The 26,007-nt window shown below is 42.1% G+C and overlaps 2 protein-coding genes across 5 annotated transcripts in view; one reads left to right on the top strand and one right to left on the bottom strand.

Moving 5' to 3' along the window:
* Positions 1-5,699, bottom strand: part of TXNRD1 (thioredoxin reductase 1) — a 50,687-nt gene extending 44,988 nt beyond the window's left edge. Inside the window, exon 1 of one of the 2 annotated variants that reach the window (XM_021296235.2) lies at positions 5,604-5,699. The gene's annotated coding sequence lies outside the window, so the exon portion shown is untranslated. Of the gene's footprint in view, positions 1-2,863; positions 2,974-5,603 lie in introns of those variants that run through there. The other variant, XM_065038880.1, reaches the window with a different exon arrangement.
* Positions 5,700-5,718: 19 nt separating this feature from the next.
* NFYB (nuclear transcription factor Y subunit beta) lies at positions 5,719-25,760 on the top strand. 3 transcript variants are annotated; one of them, XM_065038928.1, is made up of 7 exons: positions 5,719-5,877; positions 15,068-15,161; positions 15,651-15,781; positions 17,595-17,792; positions 19,797-19,878; positions 24,355-24,434; positions 24,646-25,760. In XM_065038928.1, exons 2-7 carry the CDS (start codon positions 15,068-15,070, stop codon positions 24,676-24,678), a joined length of 618 nt encoding a protein of 205 aa, XP_064895000.1. In that variant the 5' UTR covers positions 5,719-5,877; the 3' UTR covers positions 24,679-25,760. The 3 variants fall into 3 exon arrangements, with proteins under 3 accessions (XP_064895000.1, XP_064895007.1, XP_005508820.1); XM_065038935.1 differs by having other exon boundaries at positions 5,783-5,905; XM_005508763.4 differs by lacking the exon at positions 5,719-5,877 and adding an exon at positions 6,294-7,257.
* The last annotated feature ends 247 nt before the right edge of the window (positions 25,761-26,007 follow it).

The raw sequence follows: 26,007 nt of genomic DNA, 5'->3' as shown, positions 1-26,007 counted from the left end.
GTGATACATCAATGGGACCAGCCTCTCAGTTGCTTCAGAGAGAATTGATTCCCAGCTCCCTGTGGCTATTAGAAGAGTGATCATTAAAATAATATTAGAATTTCTGTTCCCACAAAGATTTCTATATATTCCTTCTACATATAAACTGGGAGGAAGGCTGTCTTAGTAAATGAAGAGCCTACAGTGCCATGTTCTTATAAAGTACAGAAGTCTTGGTGCTGAATGCAAAACCACCTAAATATTAGTATTATTAAAGCTGACACAGTCCTTGCATTTTCAGAATATTAATGTAATTGAAATACCAGTAGTCATTTTTGCAAGCTTAGATTCATCTTACATCAGCCACATAAAAGTTTGGCCTCTCATATAAGCTCTTGATCTAAGTTCCTTCTGTAGTCAACAGACAGACATGCCCAGATGGTAACTCATCCTTCCAGACAGGCACTTCTGAAGAGTGAGCTTATCCCTGGCCCCCAGTTTGGACAAATTCAAGTGAGAAGAATTCCAGCTTTCATGTATAAGTTGACATAAGAAATCTATGTCTCTGCCTACACTGCAAATGTGACAGTGTCTCTCAGTGACAGTTAAGATGCGAAGTTAAGAGTCAAGGCAGTTAAGAGGCACAGTTAGGATCCACCCAGTGCAACAGATTCTAAGAGAACAATTTTCTTGTAGTGTTGCTGCTGACACAGTGGTAATGTGCACAACCTTTGAATCAGTGCAGTTTGGAATGCTATACAATCACCTCTACAGGAAAAAACTATGAACAAGTGCCACAGCATCTGGAAACCTCTGATACTTCCAGGAAAGTCCTGAACTCCTCCAGTCACACCAAGCAAAACCAAGCGATCAAATCTATCACCATTGTGCAACCTCATGGACAAAATGTGAGAACACAGGCTTTATGACATTAAGTTTTCATGATGCAGAGCAAAACTTAGTTCTGTAGTCCTCCAGCACCTCTACCCATAACTCTAGTACATGAGTACTGAAAGTCTTTGTAATTCAAACAGAATGGGGCAACAGTCCACATTTCCTCACTTCCCATCTTCATCTGACCTGCCTACTGTGCTTCCTCTGCAGTATCCAAAAGAGCTGTAATGGAGCCCAGCTTCCCCACCCATGGGAGATGTAGGGTTTCACCACATGGCCATTAAGCAGCTGCTTGTCCTCTTGACAGCAGAATTAAATAAGGTATCTTTCACCACACTTATGCTACTGAGAAATTTCAATCCCACATGTAGCTGAAAATAGGAGAAAACTTAAAACACATAACCACAGAATGCAGCTCATAACAAATAAACCCACGTGAATGACACTTGCAAATCTGTAATAAATTAGGTACAAAAAATTAAGTCAAAATTTTATTAGAGCTAGTTGGGTTTTTTTATTTTATACTTTGTATTACTTGTCATAAGGTTTGAAAAAGCTAAATTATTTCATCCTTTTCTATTTGAAATCAGCATTGACTTCTTTTTCCCCTGTGTTTTGAAAAGAGCCAAAACCAATTCAAATGTTTTTATCTAGGGCTGTAATGGCACAATAGCAAAGGAAGACTCCTGACATACTGCATCTCAAAACTGTGGCACTGCTGTTGAAAACAAAGCAGAGTAGGTATTGTTATAGTTTCACCTCCAACTGTTGCTGTGTTATTCAAGGACAAGTAAGAGGCTTTTGCCAATATCTCTTCTAATCCTGCAAATGGTTCTGTCTGGACCATCATCTTGCACGTGTACTTTGAAGTTCTTTGTGGAATGTTTATACTTGATGTTTTAGACATGTTTTAACATATAAATTACTTGATTACAAGTCAGTTCTGCTCCAAGTACATTTCAAAGGGATTGCTGCTAGCCACATTTAACCCCACCTGGCTGACATTAATTAGCACATCTAAATGTCAAGCGGTAACTTTGGATCTACTTCATGACTACCTGTTCAACTGGTGAAAACAATAAGTTGAGTTTTCTTTTTTCTAAAAGAACAAGACTTACGCATTCACACACTGCCTATCTGTCTTAGCTCCCCCAGTAACTTTTGAAATGTTGGACAATTTCAATCAAATTTACTTGGTGGAATACGTCTTGTTAAAGAAAGGCAGTTGAGCAGTGGTGAGGAAAAGGCTAAAAAATGAATTCAGCTCTGTAATAAGATGCCACACAGGAGCTCAGTCTCAAGAAGTCTTCAGGAAATGGCATAACTCTCCTGTTCTCTTAGTATCTAAGCAATTCACAGTTCAGCTCAAAGTAGGAAAGTAATATTGCTACTGATTCAGCAGATGGGGAACTGAGGCACAATATGACTAAAATTCAGACTTTCAAAGGTATTTATGCACCTTTCAACTGAAACCTGATGGCCTGGATTTACAGTAATTTGCCCAAGGTCATACAAGAAGTGCGCAGTAGACCTGGGAATTTAATCCGAGCTTCCACCTTGCTCTTCCACCATACTTCCCAAATAAGATACAGTAATTTCAGAATCGCACTCTGCCTAGCCCTCTCTTTGGCTGGATACCAGTCTGCTGTGAATAAACACATCCTTTGGTCCTTATGGTGCGGCTGTCAAAGCTGGCTAATGTTATAGCTCTGCCTCTCAGGTGTACTGTCACCAGACAGACCTTATACATTACTCCCTTTCGGAGCTGTGGGACCACACAGCATGAAGGTCACCTGAACACCTAGTTCCTTCCAAGAGTAGCAGAAATTTTACTGTTAAAGGGGCAATACTATCTAAAAGCAAGGTACACCTGGGTAGCTAAAGAATTTTCCAACACAAGCAATAGCTACTGATACTTGGAAATGTCAAAAATGTCCTGAACTTCAATTAATTGCATCTGATCTCATCCTACTGTGACTTGGCTAATTACCTGTAGGTAATTTGTTCTTGATTTCCACGTTCAGTCTGTCTTCACATAGCACTGCCTGGCTCTGTGGCAGCTTCCAAGTATTTTTTAATTAGGATTGTCTAATATAAGCAACAATGCTCTAATATAAAAAAAAAAAAAAAAAGAGATAACAAGCATTAGAAAGATTACTGTTAAGAACAAAAATAAATTCCTGAAGCACCGTGGAGTTCATAGTTTGACAACAGACCTATTTCCAGTCTGTTACACTCAGAATTTCACAGTAATGAGAACTCTGGAGAATGTTAGATGAACCCCACACTACCAACAAGTGCTTTTTCTACAAAAAATGTAATTTCTTATTTCAAACACATACTTTTCTAAATGACAGAGTCAAAACCACAAGTAAGGCACATTTTGGAGCAGGCTGATATATCTCTTCTGATTTAAAGAAGCATAGTTGCTCACCTTCGACAGCTTTCTTAGCAAACATCTACTAAGTAGAACAGAAGATATCTGAAGATTTTTATTTCCTTACTGAAAATTTCAGACACAAAATGACAACCTCACCAAGTAGATCACAACCTCACTAAACTCTCTTACATCTTACTTCATTTAACTCCACCTGCTCTTGAACATTCTTCCCCTCTTTTCGTATACACAGAATTTGAGCTGATCTAAAAGGAGAGGCAGATTTGGTACAGAATATGAAGAACACTGCAGAAATTATATGCAAACTTGGAGAACATAAAATCTAAATGACATGATGGGAAATTTGAGACTAACTGTTCAGCAGCTAGATGACAGAGCAACAACCATCATACTAGAAGATTTCTCAAGGTTCACACAGGGCACCCCTGATACTGCACAGAGGGGAGATGCAGATCAGACATGTTGAAATACCCCTTTTCAGGATATATGGCATGAATAGAACACAAGGTGCTGCAAATATATGGAGCTTGAGAATGTAATTAGCACAGATAAAATAATAAACCAATTAAAGACTGCATGATAAATGTGTGACAGAAATTGTTACTAATGGAGGAAAACAAGTTAAAATGTATGTAAAGGGGAATGCTGGCTTAGATTCACTGTCTTCAGCTGGCTGACAAGTTTAACTACTGAGTGCTGTTCTGTCACCAGTAACAGTGGACACCATGCTATCCTAAAGAAAAACATTGAGAAAAAAACGGTGGTTACCTAATTTTTCCATTAATACAACACTGATATATGCCAACAAAAACACACCAGGAGAAAAAAAATTAATACTTTTGTTCTGAGCTTGAAAAATATGCAGTAGAAAGACTTCAGGGCCATGCTTTCAAGGAAAGATTCAAAATATGGACAAAGGCATTGTCTGCTCTGTGCCCTGAAGCACCTGCACACTGGTTACCATTCATCTTTCTACTCACTTGTGAAATTCTGGGCTGAGATGAGAGAATCCATCCAAAGATCTTAAAACTGTACAGCAAGATGAACAGTGTATTGTCATGGTATTGTACTTAGTGAACACAAGCTATAAAACAGATAAAGGACAAAATACATTCCCACAAGGTCCCCAAGTTGGTGAATGTTCTTGCACTACTTCACCTCTTCTGGGCATCTTAAAACCTGAGGCCATGCAAAACTTGTCTTATTTGATGTTTCAGTTTAAACTCAAAACAGACCAAATACATGGACATTTTGAGTGAATCTGAAACTTTGTATCAAAACACATGAAAGTAAAGTTGTTATGTGAAATGAAGTGGAAATGTGTAAGGTTTATTGAGTTTTGCTTTGTTTAAATCCAATGCCAGAAGTAAGCTAGGAGAGGAATGTGCTATATTTATCAGGTATTAACCAGAAAAATGCTAGCAGAGGCCATTGTGAAACACGAGTTTCATACCACTTCACGTAAAAGGACCCTCAAGTAATGAAGAGTTATTGTAGGTTATTAAGAACTGCACAAACCAAAATTACTCGTTACCTCCATTGTGGAGACTGCACATGCATGTGTGTTCATGGCAGGTGTTTGGAATGTCTTTGGCTGCCTTCACTGAGAAGAAAAAACTCTTTCTCCCATTCTAGAGGATTGGTGGATTATGAAGTGTTTCATATAAATGTTTCATAAGAGAGGTTTATAAATCTCAGTGGAAAAGTCAGTCCAGCTATCATCTTCACCCAGCAGCCCATATTTCTTCAGAACAAAGGCCAATCGTGGAAGAAAAACATGCTTTTCAGGCTCTGTATCACCAGCTGGGAACGATCCTTTAGGTTTGTAGTGAGATTTGTTTCTGTAGAGGGAACAGGCAACAAAGAACCACAGATCCTCTCTCAGAAGGTTTTGTTCCACCAGATGGCTGGTTGGGACCCAGGGCCCACAGGCCACCCTCCTCCTTTGTCGACTGCTTTTCTCAGTCTTTGTGAGCCCCAGGGAGCCACTGGGGGACATAACGTCTTTTAACCGTCTTACCCAGGTGCAGGACAGCCCTGCAGAGAGCTGAGGAACCTCTCAACCCTCTGTGAACACGGTGCCTGCCCCACTGACAGCAGCTGAGGTGGTCGGGAGAAAGAGGACGGGTCCAAGGGCAGCGGGGCACACCCGGGAAGGCCGCTCTGTCCTCCCTTCCCCGGGCTTTCCTTTACCACAGCCGCGGGGTCGGGCTGCGCCTGGTCAGCGACCCCGCTACACAACCACCACCAGCCCTGCACCCCGCGGGGGGAGAGTCCTTTTGCCGGGGACAGGCAAAGGAGCCTGGAGACGCACCCCGACAGGCGGTTTTACCTCAGCCCAGCTGCGGGGCCCCGCTTGCTCCTCCGCGCGGCCCCGAACCGGGCGCCTCCGGCCGCGTAAAAGAGGCGGGGAGGGCAGGGCCGGGCCGGCGGGAGGGAGTGCGCTGAGGGGAAGAGCCGGCGCGCGTGGCGGGGAGGCGGCGCGGAGGGAGGGCAGCCCGGCTGCGGGAAGCGGGGCTCCGCGCTGGGACTGGTTCCTTCGCAGCCATTTTCTGTCCAACCAAACAGCCGATTTGCGGAGGGAGCCAACCAGGGCCGCACTGGAGGTTTGTGCCTGGCTCCGGCCAATGATTGGTAACCGGTTCCACTGCAGGCTCGAATGAAATGTCCGTCTCCCTCCCCGGGCCCCGGCGCTGCCGCCGCGCCGCCGCCGCGGGGACCAGGAAGTGTGGGGCGGCAGCCCCCGGGCCCCGTTTACCGGCCGCTCGTCTCTTTGTGCGACCGGAGGCGCGGGGGCCGCGCGGCCTGGGGAGTGGAGCGCGGGGGGAGGCGGCAGCATGGCGGGCAGGGGGGCAGCGGCGGGGGCTTGGCAGGGGTTGCGGGCGGCTGTCCCCGCCGATGTCCCCTGCTGTCCGCGGGTCCGGACGCCAGGAGGTCCTTCCCCCCCCATCCCGCGTCCCGGCTCCATTTTGTGGCCTAGGCCGGGGAGGGGGGGCGGGCGGGAGGAGGCGGGGACGGGAGCGCGGTTGCCCCGGGGCCGTGTCCGCCGCGGGCCGGGCCGCGGCTGCCGGTGCGCGGGCAGGCGGGGAGCGTGGCCCCCACACAGCCCGCTGGGGTAGCTGCGGGGCGCACTGCCTTTCGCCGAGCCCTGCGACCCCGCGGCGGTGGCTCTCCTCCAGGCTGGCCGGCCGCGCTCGGGCAGCTCCAGGGCCGCTGTTCCCGGCGGCGGCATGGCCGGGGGGAGGGTGGCTTTGTGGCGGCCGCGCCTCGCCGTGCGCGGGCGGAGGGGGCTCCGCGCCCTTCGGGTTTTACCCGGCCAGCGCCGCTGCCCGCGGAGCCCCTTCCCTTAGCCGCGGGAGCCGGGGCACCTCCGCGGTTCTGGCGGGTCAGCACCACGCCCACGGCTCCTCGCCGGGCCGGGGGACGCGCAGCGGGGAGAGAGCGGCCCGGCCTCTCGGCCCCCGCCGTTGTTGTGGAGACTGAAATTTCCTTGGAGGTCTGGCGGTGGTTTGTAGGGATAAGCAGTGTAAGGCGAGGCCCCGGGTGCGGTGAGACACCCGAGTGACCGTGCAGCCAGCCCGGTCCGGGCACGGCGCTTTGTGGAGCCGATGAGAGGCCGCCGGTCTGCGGGAGCGCTCCGGCAAAAGCCCCCGGGCAGCGGGCAGGTACCGGCATGCGGCCTCCCCTGCCCGCGGGTGCGGGAGCCCGCCGCGTTCGCTCGGAAACCGCGGCACAGGCGATTAACAATAAAGTTGCTAAATAACTGGGGATGCCTCGTCTTGTTCGATTTGCAAGCAAGGAATTGAGATGTGTGTCGAACAGATGTGAGCTAGGCGTGAAGAAGACTTTGAGGCTATTGGTGTAAGGATAAAGGTTTCCCCCTCCTGCCCCTGTGCTGGCTGCTGTTGCATCATCGAATGGCATGAAATCAGGAAGCGAGATCGATTGAGCAGCATCGACAGCTTATCCCGTAACACATATGGCAGGTAGGAGAGAGATTGGGACTCTGCCGTTCTCGGTGGCTACACAACTCTTGGATGCTTGGCAAGTGTTCTTGGGCACACCTGTGCATACCCAACCACCGCTCCGTCCCAAAATTATGTAGTTGGTGATCCTGAAGAGTATCGTGTAGGTTGTTCACAGCAAATCATATTAGAAAATTTAAAAAAGTGTTCTAGTAATGTCTGCAGCTATTAAGATCCATTGGTTAAAGAAACTTCTTGGGTCTTGCTGCAATACTGCAGTGATAGAAAATCAGTCAGCTTCTAGCTTTACCAATTTCTTTGAGGCTTAACTGAAAAGATTTTGTTCTGCTTAGAACTGGCTTGGAAAAGCTACCTGGTGTGCTTGGATTGCTTTTGGGAGGGCATAATAATTGGTAACAATGACCTGAATGCGTCTAGGGAGCAAGGCATGTAGAAATCTGGATTTCAGCAGTTGAATGGGCTCTCATATGTAGTAGCCTTTGCCTGTCTTGCTAATAGATGGAAGTTATTGTCAATTAAGAATAATTGCAGCTTTCTCAAAAGAAGCTCAGGCAAAATAGTAGTGAAAAGCAAAATGGAAGGAGTGTTTTGGTCATTATTCACAGTGTGGCTTTAATTGGCTTGCAGGAATGGAGAAATGGGTTTATGGATAATCATTAGCATAGTGTTCTGAAACAATAAGATTAGTGATTACTATTTCTTTCCTTATGTAGCCTATGGCTTGACAGTTATTAAGGGAGGATCCATCTCTAATTCTCTGAGAGACCCAAGATGGTTTAAGATTATTTATGAGGTCTTTGAGTAGCTTGTGTACTGCATTGGGTAGGTGATTATATATGGTCTTGGCTGCTAGCATTTACAGCTATTAAATTATATTTGAAAGAAGTCAAGAATACTGAATCTAACTGTTTAGATGCCAATATTTGACAATTACAGCAGTTGAAAGTTTAATAGATCACCTCTTATTTGTGGCAATAATTACATGAAGGGAGGCAGTGTACAGAACTTGAGTAAAAAAGATTGTTCAAGATACTGTGAAGATGTGAAACATGAAATAGTATGAAACTTTCAAAGTTGCATCTTGTTTTGTCAACATTTAAGAGAGACTTGCAGGGTTCTTCCTTTAGTGCTCTCAAATGCAAATCTCTAATGACTTCACCTTTAACATTTTGCTTAGGGAGAAACTTGACTTCAGTACTGAGTTTTGCAATAGTACTTTAGAGAAACATGGTATTTGAAAATGGATGTTTTAGTGGCAGGATGCTTGTAGAAAGTGCAAAACATGTCTCTGTATATACACTCACTACACATATTAATAACATTGGTAGAATGAAAGGAAGTGTCAGCAAATCTGATAATTTTGACTGAAAATATTAGTCTCGTCTGAACTAGCTTTCTAAAACTCATACTTGCCCCGTTGCTTGAGAGGAATAAACGTTCTTGGCACACTTGGTGTACCACCACAATGAACGAAGAATATAACCAACACAGAGATGTTATCAAACTAAAAAAAAAAAGCTGGATTTATGGATTGCTGCTTTAATAAACAGATAAGCTTAGTTTTTCAGGAAAAAAAAAATCTAGCAAAACATAAAAAACCTTAATAGGGAAAGGTAATATGGGGCTTTTAATCAGTGTTGCAGGAGGAAGGAGGTGCTGGGGCAGCCTGTTCAGCCCTGCTGCCCTCTTCCAGCTTCTGCAAAAGCAGCAAAACTGCCTCTGACCTGCCATTTATCTTGTGATGGTTCTTTTTTGGTTTTTGTTTGTGTGTTTTTTTTGTTTGTTTGTTTGAGGGTTTTTGTTTGGTTTGGGTTTTTGGTTGCTTTTTGTCTGTATGTGTGTTTTGTTGGTTTTGTTTTTTCCCCCCTCCAGCTTCTCTGTTTTACTGCCAAAAAACAAGGATGCATGGAGACTCAAGTTTCTCCTGCTTGCTCTGTATCACTGATCCACTTCTATTTGATGTAAAAATGTATGTGTTGTTAGTCCATCTATATACATCGCAGTCACCCCTGCATACAAGTGGTTAGCCAGCCTGGTAAAGAGCCACCACATGCTCTGGCACATCCATGTGGAGGGGACTGGTGGCCAGTGACATAGGGGCTTGTAAAATGCACCATAGAGCTGATAATACTGGTACTGAGAGTGGGAGGGTGTAAAGGCCCTGTTTGGATGTCATACAAAGGTTTCCTCTCTGTGGTCCAGGGGAAGTAGGTTGGTAGAGCTGAGATGCAAACGAGCCTTAGTGATGCTGTCAGGTCTTCTCAACATCAGTCTGCTTCTCTAATGTTATTCTGCTGTGGGGGGAAACACTGAATGTGAGAGATCAGAGGAGCCTGAGATGGAGAGAGATGGTGAAGCATCTGTCTCTCTTCTAGTCATGTGCTAAGGGGTTTTAGCTTTACATTTTTGTGGATCTGATGGAACAATGTCCTGTGTATGTGTTTACCAGTCAATGTTTCTTGCTGCAGGAGACACTGCTTTGCTGCCAGGTGAGAATTCAGTGGGAAATTAGGTTCTCCAGAAGTCACTGAAAAATAAAAGGAAATAAAAATTGCATTTTCAATTAAAAAATATTTCTGTGTTTCTGTGTAGGAGCACCAAGTGAGGGTGCAGAAAGCTCAAATAAAACTTTGTTGTCTCTGCTGTTACATACTGCTTTACAGCTTAACATCTCTTGTGATGAGGTGTGGTACAAAAATAATCTGCAATGGCTGAAGTGATTGCTACGTACAGCTTTAGTGACCGTTTCTGTGCTACTTCAGTGGCAGGGACAACTGTGTGGAAAGTTTACCAAGTGTCTCAGTTCATTCCATATCTTTTTCTGCTGTCCCTCTTGTAGGGGTAGCAGTTTAGAGAGACACAGGGTGGAAAGCACATAAAGTGCTTTAATCACAAGAGGGCTTGGGTTTCTCTCAAGAGACCGGTTTTGCACATCATTGACAGATAACTTCCCCATTATGAAGACGAAATCTTGTTTGATTCTATTTTTTCCATTTACACTGATCTAAGTTTCAGACCCTCTCCTCAGTGCCAACAGGTCTGGGCTTGCATTCTTCTTAGTATTATCATTTAGCTGAACCACCAATACTGCTTTCTTAAGGGAGCTCTCAATATTAAGCAGGATGCAAGATGTACTTTGAGATAATGAGGTTTTATTCAGTATAGCTGTGATCTAGGAATATTCTGAGTTTTGGGCAGCTGACAGAAGTGTTTGTTTGTTTGTTTGTTTGGGGTTTTTTTTGTTTGTTTTGTTTTTTGTTTTGTTTTGGTTTTTTTAAGCATCCTCCAGCAAATTTTCTACCAGATGTCAGAGTAAAACTGTATGTTCATTCACTTGCATCCAATCACCCTGTTAACTTTGCCCTTGCATATGAAATGTTTCTCTTTTAACACATATCCTAGGTTGATTTCCCTGGATCCATTAATTTGTATATTCCTAGTAATATTATTTTTCATTAGCGATAAAAAACCAACAGAAAACCACAATCATAACACTTTGTGCTGCTGCTCTGTATTCAGCTGCATTTTGCAGTGTATCACTGAATACTTGGGTTGAGTGGTATTTACTTGGTTTCTCTCCCATGTTGATAAAAATCAGATTGATGACACGGTTACTTTAGGGACTGACATGTTGTCACTTCCGATAGCCTTAGTTTTTAGTCTTGGTTCAGTCAAAATGTGTGTGCATGGAGGAGCTTTAGTGTTTTCTTACTGCTAAAGGCTAAGGGTAATGTACAACATGCAATAAGTGCTTCTTGCAGCTGTGTTCTATGCTGCACTGGGCTGCTGCCTTTTTAGAGTAAATTTAGGGACACTGAAAGTTTAGCGTGGTTTTGGTTTTGTTAATTTTTGTTTGTTTAAAATGGGGGATTAATGAGTGTATTGAGAGCAATGTTTTCTTATTTTCTGAGTGTTCTGTTGTGTTATATGTGCTGAGATGACCATCAGATATGTAGTGACTGACTTAAGTTTTGAACATCTGGAATTAAAACCGTTATACTTGCATGTGTGACTGTGTTAATCATGAGATGACTGGAATAATAGTGGCCACATTTTTCAGCAGGGTCATGTTTGTGTCATCCATCAGGCTCAAAGAAATCCTAGTAGAGTGACTAAATGGTATGTTAATGACAGTTGCTGAATTCAGATGTTTAGATGTAGATTGGAATTAAATTACAACATTAAATCTGACTGAAATTCTTCCATCAAACTTATTTGGATAGAAGCAGTGAGCAGAGAAGCTGCTTCTTTCCCCCGAGGGCCCAGCCAAGCAGTGGAAGAGGCTCCCAGGCTGGCTGGGCAGGCTCCATCCACAGAGGTCTTCGAGATGTGGCTGTATAAAGCCCTGAGCAACCTGCTCTGAGCTCAAAGCTGACCCTGCTTTGAGCAGGGGTTGGGCTAGAGACCTCCTCGAGCCTCCTTCCAACCAGAATTATCCTGGATTAGGACCAGGTTATGGTTAAGTGTTATGCAGAAGGGTGTTAGTGCTCTCCGTAATCGCCTGTCCCAGGGTTGTCCTGGCAGCTAAAAATCTTCCTTAAAGTAATACCCACAGAAGTAATTTCAGCTGATGTTAAGCTGTCAGTGCCTGTTTTCTTTATCTGTGATAGATCTGCTTTTTGCAACCCTTTTCCTGTCAGTTTTGCTAATCGCTATTTTAGATGTGTAATGTTGATAAGCTTCCACTCAAACTCTTACTGATTGTGAAGTAATACATACTGTAAGTAGATATGGAACGGTGCATACAGAAAAGAATAAAAGCAAAGATAGTGCCTTGAGGATGCATTAGTCTAATAGAACAAAACCATCTGCAGATGCAGCAGAGTTTTAAGAGAGATTCAAGGAGGTCTTTTGAAGGTGAGCTGGGCTAATGAAAACAAGATGGTTTCTTAAATAATATTGGTGGGTCTTGGCAATAAAGATTCAGATGGGGCAGCCTGCAGAACAAGTGATCAGAAACCAATGAATTACCACATCACTGCAGAAATTTGAAGAATATGGCAATCTTGAAAGAAGGAAACATTTTAGAAGGTACATTTCATAGGAGACTGAAAAAGGAGAGGGGAAGAAACGAAGGCATTCAAAATAGTACTGGAGCTGAGTAAATGCTTAAAAGTTTGTGGAGACCCTAATTCTGAGTTAAATTATAGCAGGGATCAGAGAACCAAAACTGAGAAAAGACTGTGAGAAAATCCTAACTTAATTTTGAAGGTAGCTTTTGGAATTTACCAGACTGCAGAATGTTAATTGCTTCAAATTGCAGAAGGAAAACAGACACAACTCTCTTAATGATGGGTGATGTCAATTTTGGTGATCTTGACATGCAGGATTGTGATACCCTTGCATTGTCATTATAACAAGCTGAGTAAGCAAACTGCAGACCCTTTGGAAAATTGAAAAGCAAAGTTAAGTCTCCCAACAAAGAGTCTGCAAAATGCAGACAAAGTGAATTTATGTGAAAGCTGGCACACGGAAGGCTAATGCTTAAAACAACTGTTCTTCCTTTGGGCAGAGCTGCTGTGTAAGAAGCGAAACTGTTTTAGAAAAGCCCATGGAAAGGGACCAGAAGTGCTTTAAAAGAAGCAATGTGTGTAATATTCTGTAGAATGAAGAAAGAGGTGGATGAGGCATTTTGTTGTAGCCTTGCCTTGAGCAGCACCCAGGTTACATGTGTACCTGTCTCCAAGCCTGTCACCGGGCGTTGCCTAAAAGTCTGAAAGCAAAACCCAGCCCTGTGGCCACAGGCAAAGCGCAGATTAGAGAGAGGTTAAATTGCTCATATTTCTGGGTAGATATAAAAATAGCGCAAGATTGCTTCTTCCTCCCTCCTCAGGCTCATGGTTCTGGAAAGAAGGGAGCTGCGTGGTCTCACCGGCTGTGAGCAGGCTACCCTTTGGGGCAGAGAGTTGTTTCCCAAAGACACCCAGGTACCAGCACAGCTGGTGCAGGTCAGCAATTGAATTGAGCTGCGTTCTTCCTCCCAGGGCATGTGTGTGTATCCTGTAAGTAAGGCCGGCTGCTCCAGTTGGAAACAGCTGGGGTGGAAAGATGGGCAGTGTTGATCCAGGGAAGGACCTGCATGAAGTGTAGAATAAGAATGGAAGAGCTAATTTTTTAGTGAACAGGTAAATAAGCAAGTGCTAGTAGGGCTGTTTGTTTTTAAATGTAGCCAAGAAAATCCAGGGCAAATGTGAATCTGATGCTGTGCATCTAAACGTGTTCAAAAATATCTTTGGATTTGTGCGCCAGTGTTGAAAGAGTTAGTGTGTGCCGAAAACCCCTTTCTCCCTCCCTAATTTTTGCATTATTTCCGTTCTCCAAAAGAAGCATTATTAAAGCACATGACTGCAAAAATAGAACTTTACCCCTGGCACCTCCCCCCCCAAAAAAAAAAAAAAATTGAAAGCGTGGCAGCTAAATGTTCTGTAAAACTTTATTATACTAATTTTCAAGACGTTTGCAACTGGAAAAAAAGACCACATTGTCCAAAATTGTGAGACTTGAATTCAAGCTTACATTTGGCGCTGCTAAAATAACCCCTTTGAAAGTGGAACTGTGGACTGTCATGATTCTGTGGAAGTCTAAGCTTTCTACTGAGCACCTGATCATAGCGTTTAATGAAATTCATTATTCCTGTAAAAAGGCAAAGTGTAATATGGTAGCAGGTGACATGGGCTGACACGTTTGCTGTTGCAAGAATGCACATGTATCTGCATGTCGTGTGCTGTGGCAAAAGGCAGCGATGTGTTGGGTTGCTGTTGACCTGTGGCAAGTCCCCACTGAAGAGGTGGGAACTTCCAAGGGTCACAGGAGGCGTCTTCACCTCTGTCACCTCTGCTGCACTGGGGATCACAACACATGGGACGTGGCTTCATGGCGGGATGGCAGACTGCTGAGGAGCAGCACTGTGAGACCCCTTGTTCACAAAGTAGATTTTCTAGCAGACATTGAGACTTGCTGACAAATGGCTGCTGCTGGTCTCAGGAGTTCTGCCCCTGTCTGAAGAGGGGTGGCAGGAAGGGCAGGCTTCTCCCAGACCCCTCCAGCTGAAATGGGCTTGGTGCATCCCAGGCTGAAGGTCCCTAGATGGGGAGGGAGCTGCTGACTCTCTCGGCTTCTCTCCTTCTCCTGGCAGTCAAATTACTTGCTAAACTGTGACCCAATCTCTAAAGGCTTGAGGAGGAGACTTCTTGTGGGCCACCACATAAGAAGTGTTCTTAGAGGAACACCGAAGGATGCCCAGAGAATTGAGGTGGAACAGAAGTGGGGAAAGCAAAGGAAAATGTTGACTTATGAGACATCTAGAACTGACTGATGCCTCAAGGAGGATGAGAATACAGAGCTGGTCCTGAGGTTTGGCTAGGAGAAGCTTGTTGCCGGCCTTGACAAAAGCTGTTTGGGTGGAGGGTAATAGCAAGTGAAGGATGCACTCTCTGTAGTAACTGTGGGTAAAGCGTTCAGTGGGCTGGTGTTGGGTTTTGAGGGTTATTCAGAGAAACAGATACCTTGACCTATGCTGGTCAGACTGTCACAGGAACAACACAAGGTGGTTATGTATGTGCTGCATGAACCAAATGTTTCCGCGCCTCTGGTTGAATTTTTGCAGAAGCTTCACAGAAGAGTTTCACTATTTTCACTGTCAGTAAAGCTCAGTAACGAGAGAGAGTATACTGTTCTCAAATGGCAAAATATTTATGCTTTGTATAAATTAGCCTCATAGTTCTAAGCTGATTAAAGTGCTGGTTTTCAGCAAGAGCTGCACTTAGAGTATAACAAACACACCTGAAAGGTTTCGTTCTTCTGGTTGTAGATGGATGGTGATAACTCCACAACGGATGCTTCTCAGTTAGGAATTGCTGGAGATTACATTGGTGGCAGTCACTATGTGATACAGCCTCACGATGGTAAGAAATGTAACAGTAAATACTACTATTTGTGTGTATGTGTATGTATGTATATTTTTTCTTCCAGTTGTTTTATAGTTCTCTATCTTCTGCCAAGCTAAGAATTTGCAACTGTTTGTATTCATAATGCCTCACTGCATAAAGCATTTTTTCTGCAGTCTAAGGCTGGAGGTTGGATTTTTCAGCGTTAACACTGAGTCCTTCGGGGTGATGACAAAAAAAAAATCAATGTTCAAGGAAACAATTTTTATTTTGACTTGACATTAAGAATGCTTGGTGTTCAGCAGCCACATACGTTTGTGTGCATAGTATGATAAAGATGATATTGAACAGTTATACAGGTGGCCGGTGTTACATCTATTTTAAAAATTATTTCTACAATGTTGATACACTGTGCTTTCAAAAGTCTTCATCCTTCACTGTAAGATTTTAAGCTGACTTAAATATTGCCTGCTGTCTATCAAATACAATTCTTTTTTATTTCATTAGACACAGAGGACAGCATGAATGATCATGAAGATACAAATGGCTCAAAGGAGAGTTTTAGAGAACAAGATATATATCTTCCAATTGCAAATGTGGCAAGGATAATGAAAAATGCCATACCCCAAACAGGAAAGGTAATACCTTTGTCTGGTAAAGAAGGTGTGTTAATGAGTTTTATTCCTTCCTCTGAGTGAACCTGAGCTGGTGGAACAATATATTTTTCCAAATGATCCTGGTTTATCAGCAAAAAGCCTTAGAAAAGAAAAAACACAAACCCTGAGTTGGAGGTGATTGAGACCAAGTCCATTTCTCTTAGGTTTCTGAAAGCTTTTGGTAACTGCTGTAATTATAGTATCCAGAAGAGTGTTCTTCATAGGACTTTCAAGAGGTTTCTTTTTTGTAGATGTGTTCTCTGAGATTGTCGTGATGGGTCAGACTTGGTGACAATCCCCTGTCAGTAAGAATATTTTCTATGCAGTTCTCTCTTAGGAAATTTAATCTGCTTTTATTGAGATGCATAAAACTTGGAATAAGTGAAACTTTTTGTATGAAATAAAAATCCAGTCTTAATCCTGAAGTAGCGAGAATGGTTAGTCTTCCATGAAGTCCACCATGTAGTGGATAAGGGCAAATGTTGAAAGACTTATTTTATTTCTTACTTCTAAAAATAGACTTTTTAATCCATTCTGCTGAGCTGGTAATTGTAGAAGCATTTGACTGTTCTACCTGTTTATCTTAAATCTTTGCAGGGCTCCTATTACTTGTTGTTTCTTTATTGTATTCCAATACAATTCCTGCCCCAGTAACATTTCTTCTAGCTAAAGCCATTTTTTTTTTTTCTTTTTTTGAGAACACTCTGAATAGAAGCAAGACATGATTTACTTGCATCTGCTTGTACTTTCATAGTGTTCAGGGCTTTCTGGAGATCTGGGTGTTACATTTATATCTTTGCTGCGAAAATCTCTTCACTAGTCCATATTGTCATAAATTTTTAGTGATCAAGATGAGATATTTCTCAAGAATCTAGCATATGGGATGTCGAGCTGTCTTGAAAAGTCAGGGAGGTTTTTGTGAAGAACTGCGATGGAAGCTGCTGGCTGATGAGTAGTTATGAAAATCTCACCCTATGTGTCTGAAAATATCAGAGGAACTAGTGAAGATTCTACATACAGTTACTGCTTCGTTAGTTTTTTAAAATATAAACAGGTTCTTCTCCTGTGAAGAATAAGAATCTTAATTCTTACAATCTTTCAGTTGGCTCATGTCAGCTTCCCAAATAATCATGAGTAGTGCTTGCTGTTATTTTAAGCCAGGTAAATTACTTTTGTCCAGCTGAAAACCATAATCAAATTTACTTGTTTCATTATTGCTAGGGGCATATGTTTCTTCATTTGAATTCCTGTTTGGAAAACTTATACCAAAATATTAAAGCATTAGAGAGGCTTGCTGCCAGGCATATATTCTAGTCCCTGAATGTGGTCAGGAAAAAACTACTTGTCCTTGCCGAATTTGTGGGAATGTACTGCAGTGGGGTTGGAATTGCTGGGTCTGTTAAAAGGAAGATGGAAGTGGACTATGACATTGTAATAACAGGTTTAAAGAGAAGGCGTAGGTAAGAAAAGTAAGCAATTCTGAGATGTGTCTAGATATAGAAGCTTGTGCAGAACATAGTTATGACTTAAGGAGATCCCGGCAGTTGGCTGTGCTGCCTGAAATAGTAAAACTTAGGTCAATATCACATCGCAGCTGTGCTTACATAGAGCAGCGATGACATCCAGTGGTTCCCTCACATACAAGTGTTGCCTGAATGGCATTATCATCAGGCATTATCATCATCCCATTATCATGGAATGTTTCCTTTATATTCAGTGTATTCTTTTGGGTTTGTTTTGTTTTTTAATCTTCTTTCATCTTGCTAATCATTTTACCACACCTTTTCCTTACTAGATTGCTAAGGATGCAAAGGAATGCGTGCAAGAGTGTGTAAGTGAATTCATCAGCTTTATAACGTCAGAAGCAAGTGAGAGGTGCCACCAAGAGAAAAGAAAGACCATCAATGGAGAGGACATTCTCTTTGCCATGTCTACCTTGGGGTTTGATAGCTATGTTGAACCTTTGAAGTTATACCTCCAAAAATTCAGAGAGGTTGGTATATACTTCAGTATTTCCTCATTATTTAACCTGATTGTGTTTATCCTTAGCTCCCTGTCATTGTAACTGTATAATGGATAACTTACATAGCATCTCACAGCTATTGTCAGGAACTAATGTAATGTTTAAAAGCATTCCAGAGCATATAAAGAGAAAAAAGATTAAGTAAGCATTTTGGTTAGACTTGCTGATTCAAAGTAGTTAAAGCTTTCAACTGAATGAATTCTCTGATATATTGCTGGTAGTAAATCACTCTGTTCTTTAAGGGTGCCTATTAAGAATACTTAATTCGATCTTTGAGTTTGATCAATAAAACTGTACTAGACTGCATCTTCTGAGGAACTAGCCTAATGCCTGTTGTTTGTCTGGGCTCCAGATCTGCAAAAGAAAAAGTTCTTTTTCTCATGTCAGAATAATGATTCACATGGAAGCCTATCTGCTTCTTTTTTTTTTTTTTAATGTCTTATAGACTGTCCCTCAGCTTGCTTTTGATACATAGTATGTATTGGGCATGTGATCTGAGCAGTTTAGTTTATTCCTTCTCTAGCAGAAAGTGACTTTTTTTTTTTCTTACTTTCAACAATTAAAACTTTTTAAAAAAGAAGTTGCTTCTGCTGGGGTTTTTTGTTCTGGTTCCCTGTTTCCCCACCTCCTGTCTGGAGACCAAAGAGAATTTTGCTTTCTTGCTTCTTTACTTTCATGTTCTTTTACCTCAGAATACCAGATAAAACCAAACAAATCAAAGGTATTTTTATTAAGTGACCTCTCTTATAGTCCTGAATGAATAAGTTTTTCAGGGTTAAAATAATGCTGGGGAAAAAAAAACTCAAAGCAATTTTTGTTTTCTTTAATATGGAACCTTCTGTTGGTATGGCTGCTTGGTTTTACTGGCATGAGCAAAGCAGGTATGTCTACATTGGCAGTGCTATAGATAGACATGCTCTTCAGATTTTTTTGGTCTGTAAACCTACTTTTTTAAATTAATGGGCTTAGACTTGCTACTGACATTTAATTTGCTGATGGCACTTGAAGCTTCCCCTTCCCAGAAGGTCATTTGCTGTGATAACTGAGTAACAGGAGGTGTAATCTTGAAGTATTACTGTGTGCTGTCATTTTCTAGCTCCGTGTAGCAGTTGCACATGCTGTCTGAGTGCTTTAATTAAAAATAAAAGTAGTGCTTAGCTAGTTTCAATACTTCTGGAGAAGTCTGAAGTGGGTCTATGCTACTTTCACTCATTTTTGCAGATAGTGGAATTGGGTTTTAGTTGGATAGATGGATGGATTGGATGGTTTGGCTTATCAGTTTTAAACCTCCATCCCAGCTAGTTCTGTCTTCAGGGTACCATATATAGTGAAGTATTTCTGCTTTGTAGCTTAGTATTTAGTCTACATCAAACAGTTGCAAAGGATACCTTTTATACCTGTATTATTTTCTTAGATATTCTTATGTGAAAGCATAGAGCATCAAACTGCATACTTGTAAAACTGCATACAGATGACTGGGAGCCTTGGCTTTCAGTGCTGATATGCTCTGGCTGTAGACTTTGTGGGAAAAGAAATCCAATATCTTGGTTTTAAATGTCAACTCTGAGTTGATGATGGCAATTGCATGTGGTTGGTAAGCAAACATTGCACATTCTCCGTAGTTCTGAGATTCTGTGATTTCTTGTAAATGCTTCTAACTGCTCCTTCTAGATTACTGCAGATCTTTGACTTTCTGCAGAAGGCGAAAGCCTTTCTTAGGACTACACAATCCTAGTTTGCGGAGTTTTTGTTTCTGAAGAGTATGTCTAAGATAAAAAACACCATTCATATATTCTTGTACTGTGCACATTCTTAAATCTGTCAATAGAATTTTACAAGTCTTGGATTTCAAACTCCAGCTGTTGACAGTGATTCTTCTGCAAGTTCCAAAGCTTGTCTAGAGCTCCTGGAGTCTTGAAGCAATCACAAGCTAACTATAATACTTCTTTAATTTTTTTCCTCCCCTCTCTCCAGGCAATGAAAGGAGAAAAGGGAATTGGGGGAACAGTTACAACTGCAGATGGTCTAAGTGAGGAGCTCACAGAGGAAGCATTTAGTAAGTAAAACTTTTAAATTTATTATATTGATACTAAGGCTTTTATCTAAAAACAGCACTTTCTTTAGATGTCAGAATTCTTACTGGATGAATATATTGTGGACTGGCCACATATTACACCTGTAATCCATTGAGATTTTAATTTGAGTTATCTGGAGGATAAACTCCTCACAGTCAGTAGAATTTATGGTCAGAGTGATGTTACACAGTCATAAATTGTGACATTATAAAAATAGCTAATATCAACTGCAGAAGATTTTTAAATTAAGACATTAATGCCAGTATTTTTTCTCTGCGCTTAAACACAGTTTGTAATGAAAGGTGCAAACTTTTTTTTTCTTTCTCCAGTAGCTGCTTATTTAAGCCACATTCATTCTACTTGCAAGACTGTTGGGAAAAGAGTAAAATAAACTGTACTTGATGACTTGAGAAGCTCGTCTTTGAGAAATGAGCCAGAGAAGAACATCATCTTTGTATAATTCTAAACCATGTAGTATTTCTTATATTCAAAAGAATGCACAGATTGGCAACTGAAAGGTATAGGGTGAGCGGCATCATATGCATTCACTGTAGTTTTTCTTCCTTATACTGTAAATGAAAGCCTGACACTTGGTGGGACATTGCGTTGGTTTTGTTTATGCTGGATTCTTGCACATAGTCTTCACCTTGGCTTTTAAGTGTTATGGGCCGATTACCTTGAAGCTGACACAGGAATTTGGAGGTGCAGCTCTAGTCAAATCTAGTGATGAGATGTATTTTTTCAGTAACCTGATAAATCTTCTATTGTTGCTCCCAGTATGATGACTTTGGCTATATAATCCAGTACAGACTCTTTGGGCCTCTCCTAGCCTGGAAGATAAGCTCTTAAAACTGGCTGGAAATCTAAACTTAAATATGTAAACCTAGATATTGCAGGGGACTTATAGAAAGCTTTGGTTTTTTTTAATATGACTATTTTCATTTTATAATTAAAGGTTAGGCAATGCAGATAGTAAACTCTTATCCATACTCATATGTAATAGCTCTAGTTCAGAAGTAGTAAGACACTAGCACAACTATAGGCCCAACTTACTTATCTTGGGCATGTTCCTAGTAGTTTCTGATTGCAGCTGTTGGGAATCTGTTCAGCTCAGAAGCTTGTCAAATCAATACATAGAAATTGTTCTAAAAGCTTTATTTTGTATATATTCTGTTTTGCACTTCAGGCATTTAAACTGCAGGTCGAGTTGGGGCAGAATATAGAGTTGGAAACTTAAGATTGTGTCTGTGTCCATTATCTTGTTTTGTACGGGAAACGAGGAAAGTTCACAAAAAGCTTCTTGTCTGGATGCTCATGCTCTGCTTAGCCTGAGTATGATGCGCACCAGAAAATGGAAACCAGAAAACCAGAATCCTCTGTCCCCTTCCCAAATTTGATATGGTCCCTGTTAAAAGGCAGAAGGTTGAAAATCTGTTGCTAGTCACTTGTTCAAATATCTCAGGTCTAAGAACCTCAGTGTGCTCTATGAAATAAGACTTAATTTGCTGTGATTTGAAAAGAACAGCTTTGGAAGCGCATATGAAGTCTTGGCAGGATGCAAAAGAGATGTTGTGGTAGCAGAGGAAGAAGAAAAAAAAATTATGTAAAATAACTGATCGTGTTGAGTGTTGCAGGTCTGTCTCTCCATAGGGGCAGTTAGAGATCTGTTCAGAACGCTGCTCGCACTGCCGGAGCAGCAGGAGCAGCCTGGCTACTGTGGCGTCACCCTCCCTTGCCAGGGCTGGGTCAGAGGTTTGGCGTCCAACTCTGCTGGATGTGGAACATGTACATCAAAGGGCAGTAGAATTTTGGACCAGCCAGAGCCACTTCTCACTATGATCTTAATGTATCTCTTAACTTGCAACTTAAGTATTTGAAAATTAGTACAACAAAGGTAGAGGAAAATTAAAAAAGGAAGAAAAAACCCAAACCAAACAAAACCCAAACAGAACCAACCAAAAAACCACCAAAAACCCAATTAACCCCCCCGCCAAACTCCCTCATGTCAGCTTTCAAATGGAAGCTGTTAGGATTATACTGTCTTTCCAGAATTTTTTTTAATGAGTTACACGTCTTATTTATACATAGTAACAGCTGTACTTCAGAAAGAAGAAAGCCCCATTCTTTGTATTCTAGCTGAGAATGTTATGTTACAGTGATTTAACTCGCAACTTAAAAGTTTCACAGAATCACAGAATGTTAGGGATTGGAAGGGACCTCAAAAGATCATGTAGTCCAATCCCCCTGCCGGAGCAGGAACACCCAGATGAGGTTACACAGGAAGGTGTCCAGGCAGGTCTTGAATGCCTCCAGAGAAGGAGACTCCACAACCTCCCTGGGCAGCCTGTTCCAGTGTTCTGTCACCCTCACTGAGAAGAAGTTTCTTCTCAAATTTAAGTGGAACCTTTTCTGTTCCAGTTTGTACCCATTATCCCTTGTCCTGTCATTGGTTGTCACCGGGAAGAGCCTGGCTCCATCCTCATGACACTCACCCTTTATATATCTGTAAACATTAATGAGGTCACCCCTCAGTCTCCTCTTCTCCAAGCTAAAGAGACCCAGCTCCCTCAGTCTTTCCTCATAAGGGAGATGCTCCACGCCCTTAATCATCTTTGTTGCCCTACGCTGGACCCTCTCCAGCAGTTCCCTGTCCTTGCTGAACTGAGGGGCCCAGAACTGGACACAATATTCCAGATGTGGTCCACCAGGGCAGAGTAGAGGGGAAGGAGAACCTCTCTCGACCTATTAACCACCCCCCTTCTAATACACCCCAGGATGCCATTGGCCTTCTTGGCCACAGGGGCACAGTGCCGGCTCATGGTCATCCTGCTGTCCACCACAACCCCCAGGTCCCTTTCCCCTACGCTGCTCTCTAATAGGTCATTCCCCAACTTACACTGGAACCTGGGGTTGTTCCTGCCCAGATGCAAGACTACACTTTCCCTTGTTATATTTCATTGAATTTTTCCCTGCCCAACTCTCCAGCCTGTCCAGGTCCTGCTGGATGGCAGCACAGCCTTCTGGCATATCAGCCACTTCTCCCAGCTTCATGTCATCAGGAAACTTGCTGATAGTATACTCAGTTCCCTCATCCAAATCATTGATGAATATATTCAATAATACAGGCCCCAGTACTGACCCCTGAGGCACTCCACTAGATACAGGCTTCCAACTGGACTCCACCCCATTGACCACGATTCTCTTGCTTCTTCCCTTCAACCAGTTCACAGTCCACCTCACTACCTGATCATCCAGACCGCACTCCCTCAATTTAGCTGTAAGGATGCTGTGGGAGACTGTGTCAAATGCCTTACTCAAGTCAAGGTAGACCACGTCCACTGCTCTGCCATCATCCATCCATCTTGTTATGTCCTCATAAAAGTCAATGACGTTGGTCAAGCACAACTTCCCTTTGGTGAAGCCATGTTGACTGCCCCTAATGACCCTCTTATCCCTAATATGCCTTGAGATGGCACCAAGGATAAGTCGTTCCATCACTTTCCCAGGGAGGGAGGTGAGGCTGACTGGTCTATAGTTACCCGGGTCCTCCTTCTTGCCCTTTTTGAAGCCTGGAGTAACATTTGCTTTCCTCCAGTCCTCAGGCACCTCTTCTGTTTCCCAAGACTTGGCAAAGATGATGGAGAGTGGTCCAGCAATGACCTCAGCCAGCTCAGTTTTGCTGCTTTGTTTCCAAGTAGCAGTTGTAATACACCTACTCTGAATGTCACAGAGTTCAACGTACATGTTATTGTAAAGGTTTATCTTAGAGCATCACTCCCTGTGTTTTTTCTCTAAATCTCAGAAGTTCTTTTTACTCTGTTCATTGGCCTCTCCTCTCCTCTATGAAATCTGGAGCTCCTGTGCCTACCCCGATGGATGTGCTGAAGTCAACCAGTGTCATGTCAGGCTCTTGCAGTGGCCTTTTTTTTTTGGTCATTGCTTGTCTCTTTTCATCTCTGGTGTCTTCCTTGGGGCTTCCATGTTATGGAGTCCCTGATGGATCCTGTTTTATAAAGAAATGTAATGATTTTATAACCTCATGTCTAAACCAAAGTGAATTTTCTGGGTTTCTTGGGATTTTGAATGCTGGACATTGCGTTTTCAATAGTCAGGATGTCAAATGCCATTTGCCAGTGTACAGCTGTGTATGTTCTGCTTCAATAGGTAGATTGGCAGGACAAGGTGCAGTCTTACTTTTAGGTTATCTCATGCAAAATTAAGTTGAATCTTGCTTCTTAAGTGTTGTTTCTTAATGGGAATAAGCTTGTTTACTTGTAACACTCAGTGACAAGTGTGTCAGTACGTGGTGTAGGACAATAGCTGTCAGGAGAGGAATGGCTCCACAGTCCTAGAGTGGACCACAATTAAAGGTTATTTAATGGTTACAGACACATCAAACCAGGCTCTGAGTGTCCTGCAGTTCCTCTCTAACTTTCTTAAAATGCTCTTTCTTTCAGCTAACCAGTTGCCAGCAGGCTTAATAACTACAGACGGCCAACAGCAGAATGTTATGGTCTACACAACATCATATCAACAGGTACTGGATCCTGTCCCCTCTTCTCCCTTCTACTACTAAAATTCAAACGCTAATTCAGCTGCCGTGTTCTGAAAGACGAGCATGGATTTTGTTTAGTCCTTTGGTGGTGGCTGTTGTGACATTCCAACACCATGACAACGCAAGGCTGGTAGCTGCAATGCTGCTTCAGAAAAGGTGCGTTTGAATGTAAGATTGCGTTTTCTTTCTCTAGATCTCCGGTGTTCAACAAATTCAGTTCTCATGATTTGAAGAAAACTTTGGATCTGGGAACACGAGACAGAAAAGCTGCGCAACTCTAACGAAGAGGCAGTTTTAATGACTGGTGAAGAGATTTATCTCTTTGTATATTAAATAGCTGTAATGTAGCTACCTGAAGCTTGACTAATTGAGGTGTTGAGTTCTGACTCAAATCTTTTTCATGATGATTTTAAAAAAAAATTGGATTTTAAAGGTATTAAAGTATTTTTGTTTTGTACAAGAGTTTGTTGCTCTGTATAACTCCTGTATGCATTGTATATTGCAATTTATTACTGTCAGAGATTTGTAGACAGTTTCTTATTTTCATATTGAATCATGTTACTTTTGTAATTCAGGTAAACAGCTGGGTTAATTCATGTTTACCCTTTGAATAAAATTGCAAGGGTAAAGTTCATTTTTGATTGCAAGTTGCCTTTATTATAAAGATTGAGTTGGTCTCGGTTATGTAACTTGTCTTGCATGACAACCTCAACTAACTTTACATGTCAGTATATTTATTGAAATTTTGAAAGGGACCTTTTCCTCATGAAGATAGCAGCTCAGAAGGATATTGCTACAACTGTTTTTTTAATGTAACTTCAAAAATTAAAAGTTAATCAAAACCAGCCAGTGCTCTACTACATTTAGAGACTTGGAGCTTATCAACAGTGTTGATGAAAACACTGACTGTGTGCAACACAGGTCTTAATTTAATTTTTTTTTCAGTTGCATTAACTTTCCTTAGACTTACTTTGATATATTTAAAGTAGTCTTTGTGCTACTGAAGTAACCCTTCCTTTTTATGTATGGTTTATTAGAATCCAAACCTTAGAAATTGAATGGGAGGGAGGGGGGGAATTTTATAGTCCTTGTGGTAAAACATTTCATTTTAACTTTTTACTGAAATGTTTTAAGGTTTCTTGTGGGACTGTGGGAACTCAACTGTGTTAGCGACTTTCTGTGCACAGGCTGCGTGTGTGTGTGCGAGTGACTGAAACTTGAACGAGTGACACAAATCTGAAATGGAAGACAGACTTTCAGTTTGCTGTCTCTTCCTGGTTTTGCAATAAACTCTACCTGGATAATGTAGTTGTGTATAGTTAGTGAGCTGTTCTTAGCAACGTTGCTGTTTCTTTAAAAATTGGGTGGGTAATTTTGTTAGATGGGGTGTCTTAGCCTGTTAGGATAGGGGTGGTGGTTTTAGTAATATATCTTATTCAGAATGAATATTGGGACCCTTGATATTTTTACTGTTTGCAGTCGACTGAAATGTAATATAATTATCTTTCCACATACCTGTCATTAATTTCAGCAAACGACACCTTGAACCTGTTGC

This window comes from Columba livia, chromosome 1, assembly GCF_036013475.1.
Source record: "Columba livia isolate bColLiv1 breed racing homer chromosome 1, bColLiv1.pat.W.v2, whole genome shotgun sequence".
Classification (NCBI taxonomy): domain Eukaryota; kingdom Metazoa; phylum Chordata; class Aves; order Columbiformes; family Columbidae; genus Columba; species Columba livia.
This window is presented reverse-complemented; position numbering and strand designations above follow the sequence as displayed.

Excerpts from the sequence above, each read along its gene's own strand:
- NFYB (XM_065038928.1), top strand. The coding sequence starts at position 15,068 with ATGGATGGTGATAACTCCACAACGGATGCTTCTCAGTTAGGAATTGCT. Across the intron at positions 15,782-17,594 it reads CCATACCCCAAACAGGAAAG|ATTGCTAAGGATGCAAAGGA; the intron begins GTAATACCTTTG and ends TTTCCTTACTAG. Across the intron at positions 17,793-19,796 it reads ACCTCCAAAAATTCAGAGAG|GCAATGAAAGGAGAAAAGGG; the intron begins GTTGGTATATAC and ends CCCTCTCTCCAG.